The 17,818-nt window shown below is 46.1% G+C and overlaps 1 protein-coding gene across 1 annotated transcript; it reads right to left on the reverse strand.

Annotated features, from left to right (window-relative positions):
* Positions 1 to 13,895: 13,895 nt before the first annotated feature.
* LOC144609319 (putative G-protein coupled receptor 139) lies at positions 13,896 to 15,688 on the reverse strand. The gene is made up of 2 exons (XM_078427748.1): positions 15,601 to 15,688; positions 13,896 to 14,788 (listed from the first exon to the last, which is right to left on the reverse strand). Exons 1-2 carry the CDS (start codon positions 15,686 to 15,688, stop codon positions 13,896 to 13,898), a joined length of 981 nt encoding a protein of 326 aa, XP_078283874.1.
* Positions 15,689 to 17,818: the final 2,130 nt, after the last annotated feature.

Genomic DNA, 17,818 nt, shown 5'->3' on the forward strand with positions numbered 1-17,818 from the left:
TAGTTGATAGTGAGGTAGATTTTCAAAGTATACAGAGAGACTTGGGCATTTTGGAAGGGTGGGCTGAAAGATGGCAGATGGAGTTTAATGCTGATAAGTGTGAGGTGCTGCATTTTGGTAGGACAAATCAAAATAGGACGTACAGGGTAAATGGTAGGGAATTGAGGAATGCAGCGGAACAGAGGGATCTGGGAATAACTGTGCATTGTTCCCTGAAGGTGGAATCTCATGTGGATAGGGTGGTGAAGAAGGCGTTTGGTATGCTTGCCTTTATAAATCAGAGCATCGAATATAGAAGTTGGGATGTAATGTTAAAATTGTACAGGGCATTGGTGAGGCCGAATCTGGAGTATGGTGTGCAGTTCTGGTCGCCAAATTATAGGAAGGATGTCGACAAAATGGAGAGGGTACAGAGGAGATTTACTAGAATGTTGCCTGGGTTTCAGCACTTAGGCTACAGAGAGAGGTTGAACAGGTTGGGTCTTTATTCTTTGGAGTGTAGAAGGTTGAGGGGGGACTTGATAGAGGTTTTAAAAATGTTGAGAGGGACGGACAGAGTTGACGTGGGTAGGCTTTTCCCTTTGAGAGTGGGGAAGATTCCAACAAGGGGACATAGCTTCAGAATTGAGGGACAAAGGTTTAGGGGTAACATGAGGGGGAACTTCTTTACTCAGAGGGTGGTGGCTGTATGGAGTGAGCTTCCGGTGGAAGTGGTGGAGGCTGGCTCGATTTTATTATTTAAGAGTAAATTGGATAGGGATATGGATAGGAGGGGATTAGAGGGTTATGGTCTGAGTGCAGGTAGATGAGACTAGGTCAGGGAGAATGGTCGGCGTGGATTGGTAGGGCCGGACAGGCCTGTTTCCATGCTGTAGTTGTTATATGGTTATATGGTTATATTCGTGAGACCAAACTTCGAGCACTGAGCGCTGTTCTGGTCTTCGAGTTATTGGAAGGAATACATTCAACTGAGAACGTCGGAGGGGGGGTCACATGTTGTTCCCTGGAAGGGAGGGCTTTAGAGTTAAAGAGAGGTCGGACAAATTGGAAAGTTTTCCACGGAGAGTGGATGGTTGACCGCTGACATTACGGAAGTATATATCGAAGGTATTTATTCACAAAATGCTGGAGTAACTCAGCAGGTCAGGCAGCATCTCGGGAGAGAAGGAAGTATATATCATCATTATATAGCATATAGCATATAGCATAGGGAAGGGAGACGGTACTGTCGTTTTCCAGGGTGGTGAGTTTAGAGCTGGATAAAATAGTTTTCAAGGGAGAGAAGAAGTCTGTAAAGGTCGGGAAGTTGGAGAGAGGACGACCGTTGGCTGAAAGTAAGTACCTGCTAATAGTGGTAGGATAGGCAGTTTAAAAAGAGCGCCAATAGGGCACTGTTAATCAGTCTGTAAAGGTCGGGAAGTTGGAGAGAGGACCACCTTTGGCTGAAAGTAAGTGAGTGGCAATTACAGTGTAATAAGTCACAGTTAGAAGAGAATACGTGGATTGGTTGTTAATTTAAGTGAGAAGTCTGGTAAATTGGACAATCAGGCAATTTAATTGGTGATATAGGCAAGACTTGCAAAAGGGTGCAGCGCCCAGTGAGGGAATTGCACAGTGAGGGAAGTGCCCAGTGAGGGAAGTGCGCAGTGAGGGAAGTGCCCAGTGAGGGAAGTGCCCAGTGAGGGAAGTGCCCAGTGAGGGAAGTGCCCAGTGAGGGAAGTGCCCGTCTTTGGCTGCGAGTCTTCGGCGAGGAGGCTGAGGTGAGGAGGTTACAATTGCTTTAAGCCTGAACTGTTTATAGACACAAAGTAATGGCGGAAAAGTTGGTGCAGTGTGTTTCCTGCAGGATGTGGGAAGATAGGGACGTCGCTGGAGCTTCTGGGAGCTACACCTGCAAGAACTGTGTCCAGGTGCAGCTCCTGAATGGACGTGTGGTGGAGTTGGAGAGGCAGTTGGATGACCTCAGGGCCATCCGGGAATGCGAGAGTTTCCTCGACAGGACCTATTGTGAGGCTGTCACGCCAAGAGTCCAGGTCGAGCGAAGGTGGGTGACTGTTTCAGGGGGGAGTGGACGTGGACTACAGGAGACCCCAGTGGCTGTGCCTATTGCAAATAGGTATACCCTCTTGGGAACTGTCGGGGCAGAAGACGTTTCCAGTCCGAGTGGCGAACCTGTTGGCAAGGATACTCGACAGGGCAGACCGAAGTCAGGAAGAGCCTTAGTGGTTGGTGACTCCATCGTCCGAGGGACGGACAGAAGATTCTGTGGCAGCAGGAGGGACTTGAGGATGGTCTGTTGCCTCCCTGGTGCCAGGGTTCAGCACATCACGGACCGGCTTCAGAAAATCCTAGTGAGGGAAGGCGATCAACCTGAAGTCGTTGTGCACGTGGGCACGAATGACGTCGGGCGGAGGAGGAAGGAGGTGCTACAGCTGGAGTTTAGTGAGTTAGGAAAAAGACTGAAAAGTAGGACGTCGAAGGTGGTTATCTCTGGATTGCTACCGGTACCTCGTGCTGGTGAGGCCAGGAACAGAGAGATAGAGGGTATGAATTTATGGCTGAGGGGCTGGTGCAGAGAGCAGGGATTTAGATTTCTGGACCACTGGGATCTCTTCTGGGCTAGGGCTGACTTGTACAAAAGGGACGGGTTACATCTTAACAGCAGGGGGACAAACATTCTGGCAGGCAGGTTTGCTAGTGCGACACCTGTGGCTTTAAACTAATTAGTGGGTGGGGGGGAGGGGTTAACAAATTGTGAATATGAAGATGAGGTTAAAGGGAATACAGGAGATATTGCAGAAGACTCTCGGAAGAATGGGAACAGAAGTTCTAGAGGGGAAAAGAGATTAAGGGCAGGGCCATTTGTGACCGATGTGAGAGGGGAGGTAAATACAGAAGTTAAAGTGTTGTACTTAAATGCGCGTAGAATTAAAAAATAAAGTGGATGAGGTTGAGGCTCTGTTAGTCTTGGGCAAGTATGATGTTGTAGGGATCACCGAGACATGGCAACAAGAGGACCAGGGCTGGGAACTGAATATTCAGGGGTACACAACGTATAGAAAAGACAGACAGGTGGGCAGAGGGGGTGGGGTTGCTCTGCTGGTAAGGAATGATATTCATTCCCTTGCAAGGGGTGACATAGAATCAGGAGATGTTGAATCAGTATGGATAGAAATGAGGAATTGTAAGGGTAAAAAGACTCTAATGGGAGTTATCTATCGGCCCCCAAACAGTAGCCTCGACATAGGGTGCAAGTTGAATCAGGAGATAAAATTGGCGTGTCACAAATGTAATGCTACGGTGGTTATGGGATATTTCAACATGCAGGTAGACTGGGAAAATCAGGTTGGAAATGGACCCCAGGAAAAAGAGTTTGTAGAGTGCCTTCGAGATGGATTCTTAGAACAGCTTGTACTGGAGCCTACCAGGGAGAAGGCAATTCTGGATTTAGTGTTGTGTAATGATCCTGATCTGATAAGGGGACTAGAGGTAAAAGAGCCATTAGGAGGCAGTGATCACAACATGATAAGTTTTACTCTGCAAATGGAAAGGCAGAAGGGAAAATCGGAAGTGTCAGTATTACAGTATAGCAAAGTGGATTACAGAGGCATGAGGCAGGAGTTGGCCAAAATTGACTGGAAGGAGGCCCTAGCAGGGAAGACGGTAGAACAGCAATGGCAGGTATTCCTGGGAATAATGCAGAGGTTGCAGGATCAATTTATCCCAAAGAGGCGGAAAGAATCTAAGGGGAGTAAGAGACACCTGTGGCTGACAAGGGAAGTCAAGGACAACATAAAAATTAAGGAGAGGAAGTATAACATAGCAAAGAAGTGTGGGAAGACAGAGGATTGGGACTCTTTTAAAGAGCAACAAAAGTTAACTAAAAAGGCAATACGGGGAGAAAAGATGAGGTACGAGGGTAAACTAGCCAATAATATAAAGGAGGATAGCAAAAGTTTTTTTAGGTACGTGAAGAGGAAACAAATAGTCAAGGCAAATGTGGGTCCCTTGAAGACAGAAGCAGGGGAATTTATTATGGGGAACAAAGAAATGGCAGACGAGTTAAACCGTTACTTTGGATCTGTCTTCACTGAGGAAGATACACACAATCTCCCAAATGTTCTAGGGGCCGGAGAACCTAGGGTGATGGAGGAACTAAAGGAAATCCACATTAGGCAGGAAATGCTTTTGGGTAGACTGATGGGACTGAAGGCTGATAAATCCACAGGGCCTGATGGTCTTCATCCCAGGGTACTTAAGGAGGTGGCTCTAGAAATAGTGGAAGCATTGAGATCATTTTTCAATGTTCTATAGATTCAGGATCAGTTCCTGTGGATTGGAGGATAGCAAATGTTATCCCACTTTTTAAGAAAGGAGGGAGAGAGAAAACGGGTAATTATAGACCAGTTAGTCTGACATCAGTGGTGGGGAAGATGCTGGAGTCAATTATAAAAGACGAAATTGCTGAGCATTTGGATAGCAGTAACAGGATCATTCCGAGTCAGCATGGATTTACGAAGGGGAAATCATGCTTGACAAATCTACTGGAATTTTTTGAGGATGTGACTAGGAAAATTGACAGGGGAGAGTCAGTGGATGTGGTGTACCTCGACTTTCAGAAAGCCTTCGACAAGGTCCGACATAGGAGATTCGTGGGCAAAATTAGAGCACATGTTATTGGGGGTAGGGTGCTGACATGGATAGAAAATTGGTTGACAGACAGAAAGCAAAGAGTGGGGATAAATGGGTCCCTTTCGGAATGGCAGACAGTGACCAGTGGGGTACCGCAAGGTTCGGTGCTGGGACCCCAGCTATTTACGATATACATTAATGACTTAGATGAAGGGATTAAAAGTAACATTAGCAAATTTGCAGATGATACTAAGCTGGGGGTTAGTGTGAATTGTGAGGAAGATGCAATAAGGCTGCAGGGTGACTTGGACAGGTTGTGTGAGTGGGCGGATACATGGCAGATGCAGTTTAATGTAGATAAGTGTGAGGTTATTCACTTTGGAAGTAAGAATAGAAAGGCAGATTATTATCTGAATGGTGTCAAGTTAGGAAGAGGGGATGTTCAACGAGATCTGGGTGTCCTATTGCATCAGTCACTGAAAGGAAGCATGCAGGTACAGCAGGCAGTGAAGAAAGCCAATGGAACGTTGGCCTTCATAACAAGAGGAGTTGAGTATAGGAGCAAAGAGGTCCTTCTACAGTTGTACCGGGCCCTGGTGAGACCGCACCTGGAGTACTGTGTGCAGTTTTGGTCTCCAAATTTGAGGGAGGATATTCTTGCTATTGAGGGCGTGCAGCGTAGGTTCACTAGGTTAATTCCCGGAATGGCGGGACTGTCGTATGTTGAAAGGCTGGAGCAATTAGGCTTGTATACACTGGAATTTAGAAGGATGAGGGTGGATCTTATTGAAACATATAAGATAATTAGGGGATTGGACACATTAGAGGCAGGAAACATGTTCCCAATGTAGGGGGAGTCCAGAACAAGGGGCCACAGTTTAAGAATAAGGGGTAGGCCATTTAGAACGGAGATGAGGAAGAACTTTTTCAGTCAGAGAGTGGTGAAGGTGTGGAATTCTCTGCCTCAGAAGGCAGTGGAGGCCAGTTCGTTGGATGCTTTCAAGAGAGAGCTGGATAGAGCTCTTAAGGATAGCGGACTGAGGGGGTATGGGGAGAAGGCAGGAACGGGGTACTGATTGAGAGTGATCAGCCATGATCGCATTGAATGGCGGTGCTGGCTCGAAGGGCTGAATGGCCTACTCGTGCACCTATTGTCTATTGTCTATTGTCTATATGTGGAATTCTCTGCCTCAGAAGGCAGTGGGGGCCAATTCTCTGAATGCATTCAGGAGAGAGCTTGATAGAGCTCTTAAGGATAGCGGAGTCAGAGGGTGTGGGGAGAAGGCAGGAACGGGGTATTGATTGAGAATTATCAGCCATGATCACATTGAATGGTGGTGCTTGCTCGAAGGGCTGAATGGCCTACTCTTGCACCTATTGTCCATTGTCTATTGTCTATAAGAGACCTGAGAGGCATCTCGGTTACACACGAAGTTGTGGGTAGGTGGAACTGGGTGCCAGATGAAGCTGACGAGATGTGCTTCGATTAGAATGTACAAGAGACATTTGAAAGAATAGGTGGACAAAGATAGATGGTGGGCCATGGACTAAATTATTTGGACATATTGCTCGGCCTCGGCATCCAGTTCCAAAAGGTCTTCGTTCGTGCTGTTTGACTATAACTCTATAAATGGCATCGTCATTGTGTTTGACTGTAAGAGTCTCAGAGATTATGTAGGCAATCAGCATGTTATTGTGTTTTCAGGACTGTCCGCGGTGGGGCATCATTTAGAATCCACCTGGCCTGGTTGAAAAATACTTTAAACAAATAAATAGTATTTAGTATTATTTGAAGCGAGCTGTTCGATGTCCTGATTTTGGCTTCTGAGCCAATGAAGCACAGAACCATATCTGGGGAATAAAATCCTGGGGATTATGCAATTTCGAGCTTTTGAATAATGGGGACATGAAGTGGACGGCAAGCGAACTGCAAACAAGCGCGGCCTCACCAACGTCTTGTAAACTGTAATATAACGTCCCAACATCTGCACTTAATACCTAACAAATGAAAGACATCGTGCCAAAACTTCACTACCATCGTATCCACCGGGGACTCAAAATCCAGTGATCTGTGACGTGCACTCCTCGATCTACCTGTTCTACAGTACTCCGCAGCGTCGAACCGGTCACTGGGATGGACCTGGCCTGACTTACACAAATAAAGCAAATCACAGATATCCAAACTAAATGCCGCACGCTATTCCACCGCCCACTTCCCCAGCTGATCAAAATCACAACGTCATTCTTAATATGCATCTTGGCAATCTGCCATCCCACCTGCCTTAATTTCATTTGTAAAGTTAGTAATCATACCCTGCACCATCTGAATCAATTTGTTGATATAGATGACAGACAGCAATTGTTCCACCGCTGTGTATGCCAATAGTCACGGACCTGCAGTCATAAAGTTTACGTTCATGTGGAATGGTTAATTCGGTCTCTAGATTCCATGAATCTCTCGTGACCTGCTGTGTGTTCAATGTAAACCAACATCTCCTGTTCCTTGTATCTACATTCTTTATCTCCATGGTGCGGAACAGAATATAAATGTTGAGCAGGGACGTGCTATAATCAAACGACATAAATCAATAAATCACAACTAAACACCAATTGGACGTGAAATGGAAAAAATAGTTTACAGGGTCTCTGGGTTGTCACGTCTTTCATTGTCATTGGACCTCTCTCCCATAACTCAAGGATGAGAGTGGATCTTATCAAAACGTATAAGATTATTAAGGGGTTGGACACGTTAGAGGCAGGAAACATGTTCCCAATGTTGGGGGAGTCCAGAACAAGAGGCCACAGTTTAAGAATAAGGGGTAGACCATTTAGAACGGATATGAGGAAAAACTTTTTCAGTCAGAGAGTTGTCAATCTGTGGAATTCTCTGCCTCAGAAGGCAGTGGAGGCCAATACTCTGAATGCATTCAAGAGAGAGCTTAAGGATAGCGGAGTCAGGGGGGTATGGGGAGAAGGCAGGAACGGGGTACTGATTGAGAATGATCAGCCATGATCACATTGAATGGCGGTGCTGGCTCGAAGGGCCGAATGGCCTCCTCCTGCGTCTATTGTCTATTGTCTATTGTCTACCGTAGTAGTAGCTTCACCTGGAGACATCAACATCTTAGCAAAGCTGCAGGAAGCAGTTTCATTTGGATGAATTAATTGGCTGAAAGTTTCCATGATTTACTGGTACGTTTATGCATTCTGGTTGTAAAATATAAAATGTGCATTTTACAGATCCATTCACTGCAGTCTATTTGTGAGATTTCGATAAACTATCTTGAGATCTTCACACGCTTGTAACATGTAGTACGAACCTGAGTTCGATATTGCTTCTTGCATCCTTAACCACGGACACTTGTTCACACTTTACACTTTCTCATTGGTTTCCTTTAGCGAAACTAGCCATTCACTGTCGGTTGTGGTCAGAATGGGGTCTGTGGCGCTTTATTCAGATCCCAGTATCTACTGATTTGGAAGCCACTCCGGACAATGAGGCAAGTTTAAACAAGTTGTCCCTCTGTTTGCTTTGCTTGTTGTCTTCACCTGGGGGCCAATTCCATCTCGTTGCATTATCCTTCCGCAGTGGAACAAACGCCATCCTTCCAACCGACCACACACCTTCTCACTTGTTTTATCGTTAATTTTCTGTGCTTTCAATCGACGGTACTGGGTTTATACACTCAAGTACACAAAATAAGGTCTTGGTCAAATTTAGGGCATCACATTAAATGATCATTTAGGGGAAGGTCCTTATATATGGTAATTATGGGAAGGCACTAATAAATGTCCAATTATGGGAGGACACATCAAATGGGGATTTGCGGGTGCACCGTTATTGAAGTATGGCGGGTGGATAAACAACAAATACGGCATTAGCGGAGGGAAACTGTAAATGTGGAAATAGGAGAGTGCTCCCGCAAATGGGAAATCAGGAGAAGGCAAACCCACGTAGAATTAGGGGAGGGTCCTGCCTGTTTCCGTGAATGGTCCAACTTCTCTTTGTAAGTATTCATGTCTCTATGTCTCTGTGTTTTCCCCGTCTCTTTCTGCTGGTGTTCCTGGCTCTATGTGTGCTCCTGATGGTCGCCATGAAAGAACTCCCACGGTGTGTGAAAAGAAATATACAGGAACATCCGCCCATCCACCCTGCTAAATATACAATACAATGAGCAAACTTGAGCTAGGAACATTACTCAGCATTGACCTGTTCCACTGTGTCCCTTCAGTACATTCTATGTGTTCCCACGTCCAGGCTCGCCTCATCCATTCTGTAGGGATTGTTCCATGTCGCCCTGCCCCTCGGCCACATTTCGGGAAATCTGACCACGGAGCTGTGCTTCTGCTCCTTGCCAACAAACAAAAATTGAAGCAGGAGGATCCGATGCTGAGAGTTGTAACAAGCTAGACAACGGACGCGGATGACATCTTACGCGACTGCTTTAAGTCAGCAGTCACGGATTCTGTAGCTAACCTGAATGAGTGCGCCTCTGCCGTGACTGACTTCATCAACAGGTGAGTGGACGAGGAGGACTCTGTCCCTGTTGCGACTGGGGGTGGGGGAGCAAGACGAGAGCTCCGGGGTACTAACGAGGCATGTGTGCGGCCTTCATCTATGATGGAAGAGAGGAATCTCCGTTCCCTAAAGGATAATGACATCTCAGGTGTCCTGGAATGGAACACTTAACCTTAGCTGCAGATGTGTCTTAGACGGAGGAATTGGAAGTAGGGGATAGAGTCTTTGCAGGAGGCATAGTGGGAAGAAGTGTAGTCTAGATAGCTGTTGGAGTCGGTATGTTCACACTATATGTCAGTTGATAGGATATCACCTGTGATGGGGAGAGTGAGATCAAGAAACGGTAGGGAGATAGAAACATAGAACATAGAAAATAGATGCAGGGGGAGGCTATTCGGCCCTGCGAACCTGCACCGTCATTTAATTGTGATCATGGCTGATTGTCCCCAATCAATACCCGGTGCCTGCCTTCTACCCATATCCCTTGATTCCACTAGACCCTATAGCTCTATCTAACTCTATCTTAATGTAATCCCATTTTTTCAAAAGGGAGGGAGAGAGAAAAAGGGGAATTATAGACCAGTTAGCCTAACATCGGTAGTGGGGAAAATGCTAGAGTCAGTTATTCAAGATGTGATAGCATCACATTTGGAAAGTGGTGAAATCATCGGACAAAGTCAGCATGGATTTAGCAAAGGCAAATCATGTCTGACGAATCTTATAGAATTTTTCGAGGATGTAACTAGTAGAGTGGATAAGGGAGAACCAGTCGTTGTGTTATATCTGGACTTTCAGAAGGCCTTCGACAAGGTCCCACATAGGAGATTGATGTACAAACTTAAAGCACACGGTATTGAGGGTTCAGTTTTGAGGTGGATAGAAAATTGTTTGGCGGACAGGAAGCAAAGAGTAGGAATAAACGGGTCCTTTTCGGAATGGCAGGCAGTGACTAGTGGGGTACCGCGAGGCTCAGTGCTGGGACCCCAGTTATTTACAGTGTATATTAATGATTTGGACGAGGGAATTGAATGCAACATCTCTAAGTTTGCGGATGACACGAAGCTGGGTGGCAGTGTTAGCTGCGAGGAGGATGCTAGGAGGCTGCAGAGTGACTTGGATAGATTAGGCGAGTGGGCAAATGCATGGCAGATGCAATATAATGTGGATAAATGTGAGGTTATCCACTTTGGCGGCAAGAACAGGAAAGCAGAGTATTACCTGAATGGTGACCGATTGGGAGAAGGGGATATGCAGCGTGATCTGGGTGTCATGGTGCACCAGTCATTGAAAGCAAGCATGCAGGTGCAGCAGGCAGTGAAGAAAGCGAATGGTATGTTGGGATTCATAGCAAGAGGATTTGAGTTTAGGAGCAGGGAGGTTCTGCTGCAGTTGTACAGGGCCTTGGTGAGACCGCACCTGGAGTATTGTGTGCAGTTTTGGTCTCCTAACCTGAGGAAAGACGTTCTTGCCTTAGAGGGAGTACAGAGAAGGTTCACCAGATTAATCCCTGGGATGGCGGGACTTGCATATGAGGAAAGATTGGATAGACTGGGCTTGTACTCGCTGGAATTTACAAGACTGCGGGGGGATCTTATAGAAACATATAAAATTCTTAAGGGGTTGGAGAGGCTAGATGCGGTAAGATTGTTCCCGATGATGGGGGAGTCCAGAACCAGGGGTCACAGCTTAAGGATAAGGGGGAAATCTTTTAGGACCGAGTTGAGAAAACATTTCTTCACACAGAGAGTGGTGAGTCTGTGGAATTCTCTGCCACAGAAGGTAGTTGAGGCCAGTTGATTGGCTATATTTAAGAGGGAGTTAGATGTGGCCATTTTTGCTAAAGGGATCAGGGGGTATGGAGAGAAGGCAGGTACAGGCTACTGAGCTGGATGATCAGCCATGATCATATTGAATACCGGTGCAGGCTCGAAGGGCCGAATGGCCTACTCCTGCACCTATTTTCTATGTTTCTATGTAAAATCCGACCAGTGATTTGGCCTCCACTGCCCTCTGTGGCAGAGAATTCCACAAATGCACAATTCGCTGGTTGGAAAAGTTTTTTCTCACCTCAGTTTTAAATGGCCTCCCCTTTATTCTAAGACGGGTTGTGGCCCCTGGTTCTGGACTCGCACAACATTGGGAACATTTTCCTGCATCTAGCTTGTCCAGTCCTTTTATAATTGTATATGTTTCTTTAAGATCCCCTCTCATCCTTCTGAACTCCAGTGAATACAAGCATCGTCTTTTCAATCTTTCCTCGTATGACAGTCCCGCCAACCCAGGGATCAATCCCACGAATGTCGGGGATGCTCCAAGTGAATTTGAATGCAGTATGGAAATTAGTAGTGTAGTTTGGAAAAATGATTTGAGTGCAGTGCCGGAAAAGTGCGTGAGTTCTGCATGGGTGCAGGAGGTGGCACCGATGCAGTCGTCAATGTAGCAGAGATGCAGTTCGGGGATAGGGCCAGTGTACGCCTCGAACAGGTATTGTTCGACGTACACTACAAAGAGCCAGGCATAGCTGGGGCCCACACGAGTGCCCATAGTTGTGCCTCGGATTTACAGGAAGTAGGAGGAATTGAAGGATAAATTGTTACGAGTAATGTCCAGCTCCGCTAGGCGGAGGAGAGTGTTAGTACAGGGTAATTGGCTGGTTCTGCGGTCGAGGAAGAAACGGAGTGCCTTCAGGCCTTCCTGGTCAGGGATGGAGTTGTAGAATGACTGAACATCCATAGTAAAGCTGATGGAGTGGGGGCCTGGAAAAATGAAGTAATTGAAGAGCCGAAGGGCATGTGAGGTATCTTGAAATGCGTTACAACACCAGAGAACCGGGATCGATCCTGACAACAGGGGCTTGTCTATACGGAGTTTGCACGTTCTCCCCGTGAGCTGCGGGGGTTTCCTCCGAGATCTTCGCTTTCCTCCCACACTCAAATGTTTGCAGTTGATTGGCTTGTTATAAATGTAAAATTGTCCCTAGTGTTTGTAGGACTAGTGTTGGTGTGCGGGGATCGCTGGTCGGTGCGGAATCGGTGGGCCGAAGAGCTTCTTTCGATGCTGTGTCTCAAAATTAAACTAAACTAAACTAAACTTAAATAAACTAAACTAAACTAAACTAAACTAAACTAAACTAAACTAAACTAAACTAAACTAAACTAAACTAAACTAAACTAAACTAAACTAAACTAAACTAAACTAAACTAAACTAAACTAAACTAAACTAAACTAAACTAAACTAAACTAAACTAAACTAAACTAAACTAAACTAAACTAAACTAAACTAAAGGCAAGTTTGCTGACGATGGCACATTAGCTGACATTAAATATGGTTGTCCACAATTGCTAGATAACTTAGCTGCGGAATGGCCAGTGGAATTTAATGCAGATAAGTGCGAGGTGTTGGATTTTGGGAGTCGGATGGCGGAAGGAGCTTCACGGTGAAAGGCAGGACCCTGGGGAGTGCGGTAGAACAGAGCGATCAAGGTGTGCACATTCATAATACCATGAGAGCTATACGTAGTAGCGAAGTATTTTGGTAAACTGGGCTTCATCAGTCACGATATTGTGCATAGAGGTTGAACATGTTAAATTTGAAAAGATTTTGTTGCGGCCACATTTAGAGTATGTTGCTCACTTTGGTCACCCAGCTACAGGAAGGACGTCATTGAGGTGGAAACCGTGCAGAGAAGATTCACGATTTGCCAGGACTTGGGGACAAAAGTGGTTCAGCAGGCAGGCATCTCATGGGAACACAGGCGGCACAAGCATGATCTGACATAAAACACCATAGGGAATATATAGGGTGAACGGTCCAGGATTTGGAAATCATAAAGTAGTGGACACTGGTTTACGGCTGAAAACGAGAATGCCAGGATTTGATAGGAAATTGCGGGATATCCCTTTCACTCAATGATTGATGGATGTACAGAGGGACCTATCAGAGTACCTAGTTATTGCAGGTAGGGTAATAGCTTTTCAAAGAAACGATGACAGGTACATGGATAGGAGGGGTTTGGGGGAAGACGGGGCAAACGCGGACAGATGAGACTAATGTAGATGGGGCATTTTGGTCTGCATAGTTAAGGTGGACCGGGGAGATCTGCTTCCGTGCTGCATGACTTCATAACTGGAATCCAAAGTTCAAACCGTTAGATTGCAAGCTCCCCAAGCGGAATATGAAGTGCGGCGTCTGCAGTTTGCTTGTACCCTCACTATACAAAACGATGACACAAAGGACAGAAGAGTCGGGATGGGAATGGGTAAATGAATGATAATGATTGGTACGTGGAGTCCAGCAGGCTTTGGCGGTCAGAGCGCTTTGCAGGAAAGGTGTACATGAACACATCACATGCAAAATGTGGTATAAATAGGTTAAATTATGATGATTTGCATACAATGCATAACACATACATTCACCATTGGCTTTAATTAAATGGCACAGACGGTTATAAGACCATGACACAACCGGTCTGCAGGGGCGCACGATCCTTTACTCTGACACATACAGGTAGCCCGGTCCAGAAATACTAGGAGCTGGTCTCATTCATTCCCTTTACTCCCTGCTCCGGCAATCAGCTCGCATTGTTTTAGTCCCGGGACAGTTGATCGAAACAGTCACCATGACTACTTTATTGCAACTCTCCCAGACCCACCAGTGTGTCTTTGTTTCAGCTCTTAATAGACTACGCTGCCGTGGTTAGCTCGTTAACACATTCATTACAGATTAACATTTATTACATCAGATTTATTTTTGAACAATCTTAAGACATATTGTGAAGGGATACTTGATTGCATTCTTCAGTTCGTCTCTGACCTTAGACTGAGTGAGCACATAAATAAACGTGTTCGTGCACGAACTTAGAATTTTAAGCATGTCCGCAGCTGCAATTGCGAATTGCCTTGGGTTACCGTAGCTTTGGACTTGGTGTAAGTTGGCAATATGCGTGTAAATGAAGAAGCACACGTCCGTAAGCCACAGGAGGATGAAACTTCCGGACACACAGAAGAGTAAAATGATCGATTTCCTTCGACTCTGCATCTCCGGGTCCTCCTGTTTCTCGCCACCGGCGTGTGCGCGGAGCTTCCTGCGGGCTCGGCTCGCCACCACGATGGATCTGACCGTCAGTATATTAAGCGTCACAATAACGAAAAATGGAACCAGAGGGGTTAAAATGGTGTGAGTCCAGGAGAAAGCAAGCCACCCGGGGTGGGAAAAATATTCCGGCTTTTCCAAACACCCGATTGGGTAGTTTACATAATAAGAATGAAATGCAAAGTAGTAGGGGATGTTCCGTAATATGCTCACCACATACACTGTTGCTATCGCCACCCTGGCGATTCTAACCGCGCAGTACTTGGTCTTAAAGCCCTGGCAACAAATGGCCACAAAGCGATCAAATGTAAAAGCGACAGTTAACCAGACTGAGCAGTCCAGGGACACATATCCCATCACTTGTTGTAGGGTGCATGCAACAGTGTGAAGGTACCCGCGAAAAATCGCATTGTAAAGGTAATATATCGCCACGTTGAAGAAGACGGCCGTTAGATCTGCCGCCGCCATCGCCACCAGATAGTGAGTGATGCATCGGGACAGTCCGCAATTTCCCCGTCCAATAACGATGATCGCCACTAAATTACCTGTGAGGAAATGAACACAGACGGCTTTTGAACCTGGTCATCAGACGCAAGGTGCTCTCCATGTTGGTGGTCATGCTGCAGGCACGACCCCTACAGCTGTACTGCGGTATGACAGTCATCCGAGCCAAATATCAATTCATCATGAAATGTGTACGAAGGAACTGCAAATGCTGGCTTAAACCGAAAATTGAAGGTGGGTTTGGGTGGTTTGGGTTGAGATGAAGTAGCCGTGTCCAGCAGAGACACGGTACTAAACGCCACCTTTGTGTGTGGCTGCTTCAGTCTCCGTGTATTCCGGGAGAAAGACACTTTAGACCCTGTGTTGCTGTCATCTCCATCCGGAATTAGTACAGACTTCCGAAACCGTTCTAACAATTGTCCGAGTGATTGGCAAATAAAGGATTATAATTATGGCTTTTCAGTGGCATTAAAAGTGAAGATTTGTGTTCCCGGAGCCCGCACTTTGTATAAAACTTCATCTCGGGAACCACGCAGGGACCGCGCACTGCGAACCTTTCTGAGCCACCCCAAGTGTTGCATCTCCCCCTCCCATCAGCGACCCTCTTCAGTTCCCCGTCGGCATCGTGCGCCGACATCCCGCATCGTTTCCTCTCACTGACATCTACCAACAAAATACAAAATATGCAACTTCTTGAAGTAATTTCAGACACACGCTGTTGTCTTGTATTTGCGTGGCGGATACATTAGATGGGCAAACCCCGGGCAATCCTTCACTCTCCTGATCCGACGGAGGAGTTGCAAAAATTTAACCTCTTAACGGTGTTAAATTGCAAGCGGATATAACGACTTACTGAGCAGTCCGACGACTGTGATGAAGTAGTCAAAGTAATATACGACACTGCGAAGGGTATATATCCGGTCAAAACTACTAGTCCCCATCGCTGATATCGGTGGGACATAAATATGTGGCCTGTGCTGTCAATGATCTCAGGTAAATCGTCACCGCCAGTAGCTCAAGGTCCCCGGTCAGGTTTATTTATACCTCACGAAATTCTGATGTCGTCAATTACATTTCTCCCAGCTGCACATTAATTCCGCTACTTATAAAGAATGTGAAATTCTGTTTATCTGAGATTTCTGCGATACCTCTTGAGATTGTCCAAAGATTGTTTTGTACATCTGCCAACACCTTCTCTGCCTGTTTTGTATCTAAGTTTTCAACATAATGGAAAGAACTGACAAATGAACCCCAGTCCGGCTCCCACCACCTCCACCTTCAATCCCCAAGCTCCCCATTCGTTCAGCCATCATTCAGGTTTTCACGCGATCTCGGTTGGGCTGACAAAAATGAACGAAACCGAACCGAACTAAACCAAACCGAAACAGACCAGGAAAGGATGGGAGGCTGTGGACAGATGTGGTTCAGTTGTCTTGCAGCACGGGTTTAATAAAGGCCGGGATGGTTCCCGTTAAATTGGGATTGTTGGCGACAGAGAAGATTCACGAGGATGGTGCCACGATTGGAGGGTCTGAGCTACAGGGATAGATTAACTAGGCTAGGACTCTATGCCTTGACGCGCATGAGGATGGGGGTGATCTTATAGAGTTGTATAAAATCATGAGAGGAATAGATCTTTTGCCCAGAGTAGGTGAATCGATGACAAGAGGACGTCGGTTTCAGGTGAAGGAGAAAAGATTTAGTAGTAATCTAAGGGATACAATTTTCAAAGAAAGGGTAGTGGGTGTATGAAACAAGCGTCAAGAGGAGGTAGTTGAGGCAGGGACTATCCCAATATTGAAGAAACTGTCAGACAGGTACAATGATCGGACAGGCTGAGAGGAATATGGACCACATTCGGGCAGATGGGACTTATGTAGCCGGGACTTGTTGGCCGGTGTGGGACAAATGAACTGTTTATAGAAACATAGAAACATAGAAAATAGGTGCAGGAGTAGGCCATTCGGCCCTTCGAGCCTGCACCGCCATTCAATATGATCATGCCTGATCATCCAGCTCAGTAGCCTGTACCTGCCTTCTCTCCATACCCCCTGATCCCTTTAGCAAAAAGGGCCACATCTAACTCCCTCTTAAATATAGCCAATGAACGGGCCTCAACTACCTTCTGTGGCAGAGAATTCCACAGACTCACCACTCTTTGTGTGAAGAAATGTTTTCTCATCTCGGTCCTAAAGAACTTCCCCCTTATCCTTAAGCTGTGACCCCTGGTTCTGGACTCCCCCAACATCGGGAACAATCTTCCCGCATCTAGCCTCTCCAACCCCTTAAGAATTTTATATGTTTCTATAAGATCCCCCCTCAGTATTCTAAATTCCAGCGAGTACAAGCCCAGTCTATCCAGTCTTTCCTCATATGAAAGTCCCGCCATCCCAGGGATCAATCTGGTGAACCTTCTCTGTACTCCCTCTAAGGCAAGAACGTCTTTCCTCAGGTTAGGAGACCAAAACTGCACACAATACTCCAGGTGCGGTCTCACCAAGGCCCTGTACAACTGCAGCAGAACCTCCCTGCACCTAAACTTAAATCCTCTTGCTATGAATGCCAACATACCATTCGGTTTCTTCACTGCCTGCTGCACCTGCATGCTTGCTTTCAATGACTGGTGCACCATGACACCCAGGTCACGTTGCATCTCCCCTTCTCTCAATCCGTCACCATTCAGGTAATACTCTGCTTTCCTGTTCTTGCCGCCAAAGTGGATAACCTCACATTTATCCACATTATAGCGCATCTGCCATGCATTTGCGCACTCGCCTAATCTATCCAAGTCACTCTGCAGCATCCTAGCATCCTCCTCGCAGCTAACACAGCCACGCAGCTTTTGTCATCCGCAAACTTAGAGATGTTGCATTCAATTCCCTCGTCCAAATCATTAATATACACTGTAAATAACTGGAGTCCCAGCACTGAGCCTTGCGGTACCCCACTAGTCACTGCCTGCAATTCCGAAAAGGACCCGTTTATTCCTACTCTTTGCTTCCTGTCCGCCAACCAATTTTCTATTCACCTCAACACTGAACCCTCAATACCGTGTGCTTTAAGTTTGAACA

The sequence above is a fragment of the Rhinoraja longicauda genome, chromosome 34 (genome assembly GCF_053455715.1).
Source record: "Rhinoraja longicauda isolate Sanriku21f chromosome 34, sRhiLon1.1, whole genome shotgun sequence".
Lineage (NCBI taxonomy): Eukaryota > Metazoa > Chordata > Chondrichthyes > Rajiformes > Arhynchobatidae > Rhinoraja > Rhinoraja longicauda.

Bases quoted from the DNA above. Each gene is read 5' to 3' on its own strand.
- LOC144609319 (XM_078427748.1), bottom strand. From the start codon at position 15,688: ATGGGGACTAGTAGTTTTGACCGGATATATACCCTTCGCAGTGTCGTA. The intron at 14,789-15,600 runs GTAAGTCGTTAT...ATTTCCTCACAG, and splicing joins CACAGTCGTCGGACTGCTCA to GTAATTTAGTGGCGATCATC.